Source organism: Rhincodon typus, chromosome 24, assembly GCF_021869965.1.
Source record: "Rhincodon typus isolate 14 chromosome 24, sRhiTyp1.1, whole genome shotgun sequence".
Lineage (NCBI taxonomy): Eukaryota > Metazoa > Chordata > Chondrichthyes > Orectolobiformes > Rhincodontidae > Rhincodon > Rhincodon typus.
The window spans coordinates 2265057-2277638 of NC_063355.1; the positions used below are offsets into that span (position 1 = coordinate 2265057).

General features: G+C 43.8%; 1 protein-coding gene across 1 annotated transcript in view; it reads left to right on the plus strand.

The window, feature by feature from the left end:
- Positions 1-1448: 1448 nt before the first annotated feature.
- Positions 1449-12582, plus strand: part of med15 (mediator complex subunit 15) — a 97308-nt gene continuing 86174 nt past the window's right edge. The window contains exons 1-3 of the mRNA XM_048611684.1: positions 1449-1638; positions 10115-10299; positions 11529-11741. Of these exons, the coding sequence (XP_048467641.1) occupies positions 1449-1638; positions 10115-10299; positions 11529-11741 (588 nt within the window). The remainder of the gene's footprint in view (positions 1639-10114; positions 10300-11528; positions 11742-12582) is intronic.

The window sequence follows — 12582 nt, forward strand, 5'->3', positions numbered from 1 at the left end:
AGAATACTGAGAGGCCTGGATAGGGTTGATGTGGAGAAGATGTTTCCACTGGTAGGAGAGACTAGAACCTGAAGGCACAGCCTCAGAGTGAAGGCACAGCCCTTCAGAACTGAGATGAGGAGGTATTTCTTCAGCCAGAGGGTGGTCATTCTGTAGAACTCATTGTCGCAGAGGGCTGTGAAGACCAAATGATTGAGTGTACTTAAGACTGAGATAGATAGGTGCTTGATTGGTAATGGGAGCAAGGATTACAGGGACAAGACTGGGAAATGTTCTGATAAACTTATCAGCCACAATCGAATGGCAGAGCAGACTTGATGGGCTGAATGGTCTAATTCTGCTGTCATATCTTATGATTTTCATGGCTATAGAGGCACTGGAAAAAGCTTAAAAAGATTTATAAGGATGATACAAGAGCTAAGAAGTTGTACTTTGCACGAATGGCTGAACGAATTGTGACTCATTCTGTCCAGATGTCTGGGATCAACTGAACAGAGATCTTTAAAATGATGAGAGGGTCTGATAAGATAGATGTAAAGAAGAATTTTCTATTTATGGAGAAGTCAAAACCAGATTTGTACCCCACGATTGGTGAGAAGATAGAGCCTTCTATTTACAAGGTATAATTGAGGTGAATAGCATTGATGAATTTAAGGGGAAGCATGATTATTTCACGGTGGGAGAAGGGGATGTTTTAATCAGGTTTAATAAAAAAATGGTGGAAGGAGGTTTGTATGAAGCTTGACACTAAAACGGAACAGACAACTGCGGATGCTGGAAACTGGAAGCAAAATCAGAAATTGCTGGGAAAACTCAGCAGGTCTGGCAGCATCTGTGCAGAGAAAGCAAAGTTAACGTTTTGAGACCAAAGACACTGGAACAAGACCATGATCCTTTTGAAGAAGCGTCATTGGACTCGAAACATTAACTGAGCTTTCTCTCCGCAGCTGCTGCCAGACCTGCTGAGTTTCTCCAGCAATTTCTGGTTTTGTATGGAGCTTATGCTGCCATAGAATAATTAAGCTTAATTGTGCTATAAATTTTTGTTATAAATTCTGCATAATATGACTCTTCCATGGGTTGATAGAGTGATAATGTGGGAACATATTGTAAAGATGATTGGCGAAAGATCTAGAGGGGATATGGAGAAATTTTTGCACAAGGAGTTTGATTAGAAACCGTCTTGTAAACAGATTCAGTAGTAACTTTTGAAAGGGAATTGCATTAATACTTGATGGAAAAATTTTGCAGGGTTGTGGATGAAGAACAGGGAGTGGGACTCTTCAGGTAGCTCTTTCAAAGAATTAGCATAGCACAATGGGCCAAATGGCTGCTTTCTGTGCCCTGCGATTCTTTGATTTACCTGATCTTTATTTGGGTATCTGCTTCTCTTTGAAGAATTTAACAGAAGTTTTGTTTTTTTTTTGTTTCCCTCCCTCCTAGATCCAATGAACGCTTTGCAGAACTTGCAAGGTGGCCCTACGGGGAGCTCGAGTGGGATGATGGCCACTCGTCCCCCCGGAGTGGCAGGTCTGGGACAGTTGAATCAGTCAATGTCACATCCTGGACAGCCTCAGCCGGGTACGTCTGGAATGGTGCCTCACATGCCTGGCTTCCCGCCAAGCACGCAGCAGCAGTGTGAGTAGGATACAGAAGTTGCAAAGTCCTGAAGTAGGCCGCACCTGTTTTATGGCATTCGCTGTCTCAATGTTTTTTTTTGGGCTCTTTCCTTGCTAGACTGCGCCGCTCAGCTTGAGTGTTCCCTGTACTTGAAGCTCCAGTTTGTTATACACTTGCTTGGTAGTTTTGTCTGGTTCGGGGGTTGGTGGGAAGGATGGCAATGCAGTTTGGAGAATGTAACTTTGGAGGCCAGGCGCTGCAACTCAACAGTCTACCCTCTTCTACAAAGGAAAGGAAGGCTTGTACAATAATCTCTATGTTATATGGTTGCTAAACTATATGGCTCCCTGGTTGAGCCTGTTGGTGTATTAAACTTGAGGCTTAGAATTGATCAGTACTTTTTGCAAATTTATTAGTGCATCTACACAAAGTTCTTCTGCATAGCATTTAAAATCGATTATTAACCTGGTGAAAGAGTTAATGTTGTTATTACCCTGAAGGGAGAGTACTGTAGGAATCAAGCCCTATGACTCCACAGGACACCCCAAATAGTGTAAGCGTCTAATTGAATCATCATGTTGAAATTGCTTTACGTTTATTGTTATCTAGGTCAAAAAAAGACTCCTCCAAACTTCATCAATAAAGGCAATAACTTATTTATTATGAACAAGCTTGTCTTTAACAATTGAAAACATGGATTATTGACTACAGCTACACAAATTTAAACTGTACCCCCTTTAAATCCAAACAAAAACATGTTTATACAAAGACAGGACGAAACACAACATACAGTTCTGCGGAGTTTTTATGGCTAGGAAAAATGTGTCAAAAAGAAAATCCTATGGATCAAGAGGCCAAGCCACAAGGGCAGAATAAAGTGACTTTTCTCACAGTTCTTTCACTTCCTATCAATGAGATCATGTTGCTTTCAGCTGCAGGGTAATGGAAGATCCTCTGTTTAGGTCGCCGATCCTTAGACCCAGGTTGTTTATTGAATTAGCAATTTAGCCTTTGACTCTTTGTCGTTGTCTTTTACTCGGAGGGAGAGAAAGTGCTGCTTCTTTGCAAGCCTCTTTTTCCGGGAGAGAAAGAGAAGCTGCAGGTTTCTTTCCAACTACACCACTGTCCAGTTCATGGCAAAAGACAAACTAGCAGTCAAGAATCTGTTGCTAGGCAGTCTGAAGCCCTGTGTTCCTCCTTTTAGTTTGTCTAGCAAAAGTGACACGTCCATCTCATTGCTCTCAAAAATAGTTCAAGACCTTCGAATTCTAAAAGGTCGCATGATAAACTCTGTGCACTCTTGGCACAGTCCAAAACTTTGATTTTTCAGGTTTTCATATAGGTGCTTGTAATAATGAGTTAAAGTAGACTCAGAGATAATGTTTGTGAAAAGAAATGTCATCAACAGCAATTAAAGCCTCCAGGTATGAAAAAGTCACATCCATATTATTTTCAACTAAATTTCTCCATGTTGTGGCAATTCTATGAATAATGTTCAAGTGTTGAAACAAAGACAGAAATTGCTGGCGAAACTCAGCAGGTCAAACATTATTTGTTCTGATTAAGAATCACTGGACTTTAAACATTAACTCTGCTTTTTTTCCCCACAGATGTTGCCAGACCTGCTGATTTTCACTATCAGTTTCTGTTTTTGTTTCAGGTCTCCAACATGCACAGTTTTTTGATTTATTATAATGTATTGAGGATGTTATGTGTTCATTAGAATATTGCCCTGAGTTAATATTGACTTCACTGTGCAAGACTGGAAGAAATCAACTGCATTCTTCCTTTTACATAGTGTGGGAGCATAGCCTGGCCTTACTGCTTCTAGAATAGCCTCATGCATGCGAACGTATCTCCATGCCACTGTAGATAGACAGTACTATATATAGCTTCTTACTCTTGCACCATTTAAAGCTCCAATAATCAGTCCTTTTTGCCTCTCATGCACCCCTACCTCATTTCCAGTTATGGATTTTTGGTTACACTACATTAAATGCATCGACCCTTTCTGTTACCTCATTAAAAAACTTAATCATGCTAGTTTAATACAATTTTTTTTATCAGATCCATTTTTTCCATAATTAATCCATCCTTTTCCAAGTGACTGTTAATTTTGTCCCAGGTTATTATTTCTAAAAGCTTCCCTACTACTGAAGTTAAATTGACTGCTCTGTCATTATTGGGTTTGTGCTTGTTGCCATTGTTTGAGCAAGGATGTAACATTTGTAATTCTCCAGCCATCTGGTACCAACCCTGCACCTCAGGAGGATTATGGCAGGTAATTCCACAATTTTCACTCTTACTTTCCTCCGTATTTTGGGATCCATCCCATTTGGTCCCGGAAACTTACCAGTTTAAATATAACCTTTTAATGTTTTCATTACCTACAGCGGATTCCAGGGCTTGCTCTTATGTTAATCTGTCATAACCAGTTTTTTTACCCACTGCTTACTTTTTACATCCGTTATATCCTTTCTCATTTTCCCTCTGAACTTTCTGTATTCAGCCTGGTTCTCACTTGAATTATCAACCTGAATGTATGTCATAATCACTCTTTTCTTCTACTTCAAAATACCTTCTGTCATCATTTTCATCCAGGTAGCTCTGGATTTGGCTGTCCTAGCAACCATCCTGAAGAGATTTCATCTTGACTGTCCCTGAAACTTCTCCTCTTTCTAGGCAACCCATTATTTCTCTCTGGTCTTTAGACAATTAATATCCCAGTCTGTATTGGGATAATTAAAGTCCCCTTTTAAAACTATGGTATTTCCACCTTTCTGTAATTTCTTGCAAATGTAATGCTGTACATCATTTTTTTCTACTTGTTAGTTGCCTATAGAATTCTCCCAGTAGTGTGGTGACACTTCTATTGTATGTTGTGTCTAGCTACTTGATCCCTCTCACAAGCATTATCATATTCTTCTTAATCATTACGAGTGTCTTTCCTTTCCTTTCTTGCCCTATCTTTCCTTAACACCTTGAGACTGTTACTGTGATCACTTCCTTAAAGGTTGTTCGCCCGTTGGTGTTGAACCTTCTTGTGGTATACATTCATTTACAAGTAGGTGTTCACAGCTAGATCACTTGTTGTTTCTATGTAAGCAAAGCATTGTGCATTGTGGCAACACAAAACTAAAACTGGAAACGTGGCCCTACCATGGAATTTAGAGGTAGTATAAGATGCAAGGAAGGAGGATACAAATTGGCCGAATAACAGCAGACCTGAGGTTTGGAAGCAGTTTACATTTCTCAGAGGACAGCAGCACCAGCTCTACATCTAGTCCCAGCCACAGCCCTACCAAGTATTCACCGTACCCTCAGACCTCCCCCTCACTGAGGATAAACAGCCAGTCCTCAGCAAAGAACTCACCTTGATTTCCCTGCACCCAAAGATCAATGAATTCCATACACGCCTGGATATTGAACTCTTTTTCTGCTGCCTCCACACCTATTTTTTTTGACCAGGAATCTAACCCACCCTCTGCAGACCCCCTTCTCCCACCTCCAACAAACCCCATCCTCCTGGACACCATCCCACAGCCTCCTACCCTCCCTTGACCCCTCATCTCCAGCTGCCATCGCGACATCAATCGCCTTAATCTCTCCACCCCTCTCGCTCCCTCCAATATCTCCCCTGTGGAACGCGCAGCCTTCCACTCCCTCTGCTATAACCCAACGTCACCATCAAACCTGTCGATAAGGGGGCGCAGTAGTGGTAGGGCGTACTGACTTTTACGTTGTGGAGGCCAGGCGCCAACTCTCTGACACCTCCTCCTATAGTTCCCTTGATTATGACCCTACCCCTGATCAACAAACCAGCATCTCTCAGGCCATCCATAATCTCATCACCTCAGGAGACCTCCCACCCACAGCCTCCAACCTCATCATTTGTCAACCCCGCACTGCCTGGTTCTATCTCCTTCCAAAAATCCACAAACCTTACTGCCCTAGTTGACCCATTGTCTCTGCCTGCTCCTGCCTCACTGAACTCATCTCCGCTTACCTCGACTCTCTTTTCTCCCCAGGTCCAGGAACTCTCCACCTATGTTTGGGAAACTACAAACGCCTCCACCTCCTCCAAGACTTTCAATTCCCCAGCCCCCAAAACAACATCTTCACCATGCACGTCCAGTCGCTGTACACTTGTATCCCCCACGCAGAATGCCTAAAAGCACCCCGCTTCTTCCTCTCCCGCAGGCCCAACCAGTCCCTCTCCACCAACACCATCATCCGCTTAATGGAACTTGTCCTTACCCTCAACAACTTTTTCTTTAACTCCTCCCACTTATAAACTAAAGGGTTGGCTCTGGGTTCCCATATGGGTCCAAGCTATGCCTGTCTCTTCGTAGGATATGTGGAACAGTCCACCTTCTGCTGTTGCATTGGCACAATCCTTCACCTCTTCCTCTGCTACATCGATGACTGTACCGGTGCTGCGTCGTGCTCCCATGAGGAGCTTGAACAGTTCATCAACTTTACTAACACCTTTCACCCGAACCTCAAATTCACCTGGACCATCTCTGATACCTCCCTATCCTTCCTGGACCTCTCCTTCTCCATCTCCGTTAACCGTCTCAGCACTGACACCTATTTCAAACCCACCAACTCCCACAGCTACCTTGAGTACACCTCCTCTCACCCACCTTCCTGCAAGAATGTGATCCCTTATCCCAATTCCTCCGCCTCCACCGCATCTGCTCCCAGATATCCCAGACGTCATCCTACTTCAAGGACACAACTCCGGCCCCCCCGCCGTTGATCCAAAATGTTCTCGACCACATCTCTTGCATTTCCCACACTTGTGCCCTCAAACCCTCTCCCCCTAACAAAAATAAGGACAGAGTCCCCGTGGTCCTTACATACCACCCCACCAATCTCCGCACCCAGCGCATTATCCTCCACCACTTCTGCCATCTACAATCCAACGCCACAACCAAAGAGATATTTCCCTCCCCACTCCTATCTGCCTTTCATAGGGACCGTTCACTCCACAGCTCCCTCATCTGCTCCTCACTCCCCACGAACCCCACCACACCTGACACCTTTCCCTGCAACTGCAGGAGGTGTAACATTTGCCCTTACACCCACCCTCTCACCTCTATCCAGCGCCCAATACAAACTTTCCATATCCGACAGGGATTCACCTTTACATCTTCCAACCTGGCCTACTGTATCCATTGCTCCCGATGTAGCTTTCTCTACCTCAGTGAGACCAAGCGCAGACTCAGTGACCGACTCGTGGAACATCTGCGCTCTGTAGGCTGTAATCAACAACACCTTCCGATTGCCAACCATTTTAACTCCCCCTCCCACTCCTTGGTGACATGGCCACCCTTGGTGTCCTCTAGTGCCACAATGAGGCCACACGCAAACTGGAGGAACAACACCTCATACTCTACCTTGGGAGCCTTCAGCCCGATGACCTGAACCTAGAATTCACCAGTTTCAAAATCTCCCCACCCCTGACCTCATCCCATGTCCAACCCTCCCCTTATCCCCGTCTCCTTGACCTGACACAACCTGCCCATCTTCTTTCCCACTTATCCGCCCCACCCTTCCCTCTGACCAGTGCCCACAACTCCTACCTGCATCCACCCATCATCATCCTACCTTCCCCCAGCCCCATCCCTCCTCCCTCTATTTATTTCCCAGCTCCCTTCCCACTCCCCAGTCCTGATGAAGAGTCCCACCCGAAACATCGACTCTTCTGTTCCTCTGATGCTGCCTGACCTGCTCTGTTCCTCCAGCTCCACAATGTATTGAGTTTAAATTTCTGCAAAGGAGGACAAAGGGATTGATTTGGGGGAGGTGAAGGTGGAGGGCAATGGGAGAGTACAGCACAAGAGTAAGCTGCAGGGAACATACAAACTGACTGTAAGAGCTTCTATAGCCATGCGAGGAGAAAAAGATTAGTGAAGCCAAATGTTAGGTCCCTTACTTTCAGTAACAGGACAAGTTTAATCAGGAACAAAGAGAATGGCTGACCAATTAAATACATATTTTTGTTCTGCCTTCACAAAGAGGACAGAAATACCAGCTCAAAAATGTGAAGCACACAGGATCAAGTGAGAGGGAGGAACTGAAGGAACTCAGTATTACTAGAGAAATGGTGTTGGGGAAATTGCTGGGATTGAAGACTGAGGAATCCCCAGGACTTGTTAACCTGCTTCCCAAAGTACTTAAGTGGCTCTAGAAATGGCGCATGCATTGGTGGTCATCTTCCAAGATTCTTTAGACTCTGTAACAGTCTTGGAGTCTAGCTCATGTAACCCTAACATTAAAAAAGGATGTGGTGAGAAAATGGAATTACAGGCTAGTTAGCCTGATAATGTTAGTGGGGAAATGCCAGTATCCGTATTAAAAATTTAAGAGCAGAGCACTTGGAAAACAGGATCAGACAGAGTAGGAGTGAGTGGATGCTTTTTACTTGGACTTTCCAAACGCTTTCAATAAGGTCCCACATAAGATATTAGCGTGCAAAACAGAAATGCTTGGGTTAGTGTCCTGACATGGATAGAAAAAATATTGGCCAACAGGAAACAAATGGTAGGAATAAATGGGCCTTTTTCTGAGTAGCAGGCAGTGTCTCATGGGATACCATAGGGATCAGTGCTTGGTTCCCAGCTATTCACAATATAAATGATTTAGAAAAAGGAACTAAATGGAATATCTTCAAGTTCACAGATGATACAAAGCTGAGTCTTACGGTGAGCTGGGAGGAGGATGCTAAAATGCTTCATTGTGATTAGGACAAGCTGAGTGAGTGTAAATATATGGCAGATGAAGTCTCGGGTGAATAAATGAAAGGTTATCCACTTTGGTGGCAAAAACAAGAAGGCAGATCATTATCTGATTGATAGATTGGGAAAGGGGGACGTGCAATGAGACCTGCATGTTACTGAAAATACGCACATAGGTGTGGCAGATGGTGAAGAAGGCCAACGGTATGTTGGCCTTCATAGCAAGAGGATTTAAGTATAAGAAGGGATGTGTTGTTGCAGGGCCTCGATGAGACCATACCTGGAGTACAGTATGCAGTTTTGGTCTCCTTATCTGAGGAAGGATGTTCTGGCGATGATGGGAGTGCGTGAAGGTTTACCAGACTGGTTCCTGGGATGGCAGGACTGACCTCTCAAGAGAGGCTCGATTGTCTAGGACTGTTTTCACTGGAGTTTGGAAGAATGAGAGAGGACCTCAGAGAAACTGATAAAATTCTAACAGGACTAGACAAGGTAAACACAGGAAGGATGTTCCAAATGAGTGGATAGTACGTAGCCAAGAGTCACTGTTTAAGGATAGGGGTAGGCCATTTAGGACTGAGATGAGAAATTTCTTCATCCGGAGAATGGTGAGCTACTTAGTTTTGAGATTATAACTTTTACATTATATAGAGACTTCCCTTCATTACACTGGAAAGACTTAACAAGTGGGAGTTTGTTCCATGAATATTAAAACTGGCTTCGCAATTCAGTCTGCTCACGGCTGATCTTTGACCTCAGCTCCGCATCCCCACCCAACTCCCGTATACTTTGATTCCCTTAAATTTCTGGAATTTATCAGTCTCCAGTCAGAATGTACTCATCAGCTGGGCATCCACAACCCTCTGCAGTAGAGAATTTGAACCTTCTCAGCAAAGATATTTCTCTGCTAAATGGCTGGTTATTTATCCTCAGGCTAGTTTCGATCTCTCCTTCCAGATGCTATCATTGTTGATGTTTTGGGTACCACAATGGTGCTAATGAAGATTCAGCACAAGGGAGTTGGATTTTTAATGTGATGTGAGCAACAGGCAAGCATTGATTGCTCGTTGGAGTTCCCTTGGCTTAGCCATGGATATTTTTACTGAGTGACTAGTGAAGCACTCAGATCAATCGCACTTTTGAACTGGAGTCATGGGTACAAAGAATACTTCAGCGGAGGAACAGGCCCTTTGACCCACCAAGTCTGTGCCAACACAGGGAAACTCTGCTAGGAGTAACACATTCCCATTCCTAAGTTTAGGGACAATTCAGCTATTGCATTCAGATTTGGATGAATGCATTCCATTTGTGAATGTTATTCTTATTTCATAATAAGAGTCTTTTTGATACGAACTTAAGTGGAAAGTAATGCAAATGAATCTTTAGTCATTATTTTTGGTGCCTATGACATTTACTCCACCTAATAGTGTCCAGTATGTAGCTCACTGTGTGTTTAGTGTAATGAGCACTGGTCTCTCTATGTTATGTGAATGACCAACTTTACACCTTTGAGATTGTTAAAGCCTGAATTTGTGAAACCAGTTCAAGTATACAGTGCCCTTGTACAGTACATGGAATTTTCACAAGCTAGCTGTGCTGTGCTTTGTTGGATTCCATCCTTGTGACCTCTTGTGAACTGTGTGAGATACACTTTGCCTCTCTGAAGGAACCAGTTGGATCCAGGGCGAAGTTCACACTTTGAACGAGGTGGTCGAAGTTAACAGTGTTCTTTTATTAATCCAATCCTCCAGCCCAATTGCAGATGCAGCAGATTGCCCAGCAGCAGCAACAGCAACAACAGTTCCAGGCCCAACAAGCCGTGCAGCAGCAACAACAGCAACAGCAGCAACAGCAACAACAGTTCCAGGTACAGCAGCAGCAGATGATGAAACTTCAGATGCAGCAGCAGCAGCAACAGCAACAGCAGCAGCAGCAGGTAAAAGGACTGGCTTGTACCTGAATTGAACCCTGAGTGCCATTTGTGAGACACTTCATCACAAGCTGTGATGAAACAATTTTTCTTCTCTCCCCTTCTGTCCAAACTTACTGAGACATCCGAGCCTGAGTGGGTTGACCATTATATGAGTGGCAGCAGGTTATTGGGCCATGTGAATCACCACAGCCTAACTCAGCGACTGAGTACATGCACTTTTCATCAAGTAAACTGAATGATAGGAGTGGCTAATCTGCCTGGCTTCTCTGGTTCTGTGTTCCCACAACACCGACCACGTCCCTAGACTAACCAATTGTGGAACTCGTAGTACCACCCCAGGCCAGCTAACACAACACGCACCAGCAATTGGGGCTATCATTTTGCAGGCTGTATTGATCATCTTGCAGTAACTCATCAGGGTAGTTGCCAGACCTTCTGCCATAGCAGTGGGCTTTGGATTGGGCAGTAGCCCACGCTGGTTTGATGAGATCTTGCCATCTCTCTTTTTCAGAGAATTCCTTCTTCACTTGTTTGATTAAAGTTGAGATTAGTAGCTCCAGTTTACAAGAGAATCCTTTAGTTATTTTAAATTTGAAGTTGTGCTCCTCATTGGGATACTCATGACAGAGTTACTATATTATCGGGAACATTGTCAAAAATGATTTAGTAGGAAAGGAAAATTACTGAAGCTGCTGGAAATCTGCTTTGAAAACAGAGCATGTTGGAAATACTTAAACGGTCAGATGACATCTCTGGAGAAAGAAGCAGAGTAATTATCTTTCATCAGAACTGGAAGAGTTTTAAGGAAGAAAAAAGGTAGAAAAACTCGAGAGAATGGGGCAATAGCAAAAGGAAAGGATTGTAATAGAGTGAAAAGTAAGGCAGAATAAGTGACAGATGAGATGACGGTGCAAGGCCAAAGGAGAAAATAACACAACAGGCCTGTCACAACAATGGGACGCAGTACTGTCACACCACTGGATATAGTACCGGTTAGGGCACGTCTGTTTCTGTATAACACAGATACAGTACTGGTGGAAATGGGTCTGTCATTGTATAAAATTAGATACTTCTGCTGGTGGTTAAAGATAGGTCTGTCTCTGTAACAATGGTGGATGCAGCTCTGGAGTATAGTGCTGATGGGTGCAGTCATTCAAATAATATTGCATTATGCTGACTTTTCTGAGTTTGTATAATAGCTTACTGATATTTTCCTTCTCACTGTATCACAGAGATTGATTCAACAGCAACTCCAGCAGCAGCAACAACAGATCCAACTCCAGCAGCTTCAGCAGTTGCAGTCTCAAACACCGTCTCAGCTGGTGCCTCAATCTCAGTCCCAGCCCATGGTTACTCAGGTGCCAGGCCAGATGTCAGGCCAGGTTTCCATGTCTTCATCCTTAACACAACAGCAGCAACCAATGAAGCTTCAATCTCTGCACCAGGTATATAGCCTATCATTGCTAAGCAACTGTCATGCTATGAACATTTCCTTAGCTGGACAGACCTTGACTATATGCTGGATAATTTCTTTGCAATAGAATTTATAAGAGTGAAATGAAATTAGTGTGCTAGACCTCCACAGGAAACTAGTAATGAATCAGAGTCAGGATACACCACAATAAATATAAATGAAGAAAATAATTGCAGTATAGAGTGACAAACTCCCGGGGTCAGATGTTTTTCAGATGGGTTCTAAAAGAAGTAAGTGAGGATATTGTAGATACCCAACGTATCACCTTCCAAAGTTCCCCGTAGAATCCCTACACTGTGGAAACAGGCCATTTGGCCCAACAAATTGACACCATATCCCACCCAGGCTCTCATCCCCCCCACCCTATCCCTGCAACCCTGCACCTCCCATGACTAATCCACCTAATCTACACATTCCCAGACACTATGGGTAATTTAGCATGGCAAATCCACCTAACCTGCACATCTTTGGACTGTGGGAGAAAACCAGGGCACTCGGAGGAAACCCACACAGACATGGGGAGAATGTGCAAACTCCACACAAATCTGAGGCTAGAATTGAGCCCAGGTCCCTGGCACCATGAAGCAGCAGTGCTAACCACTGAGCCACTGTGCTGCCCCATTTTCTTGGTTCATGAGCCCTTGTTTGCACTGGGAAGTTGCACAGGTTACTCAACTATTTAAGAAAGGTGAACGGGGGAAGCAATTCACTTAACACCTGTTATTAGAAACCCTAATTAATGATAGATTGACCGAACATCTCGAAAATTATCGGCTAGTCAGAGACAGCCATGGCCATTGATAAAGGCTAGG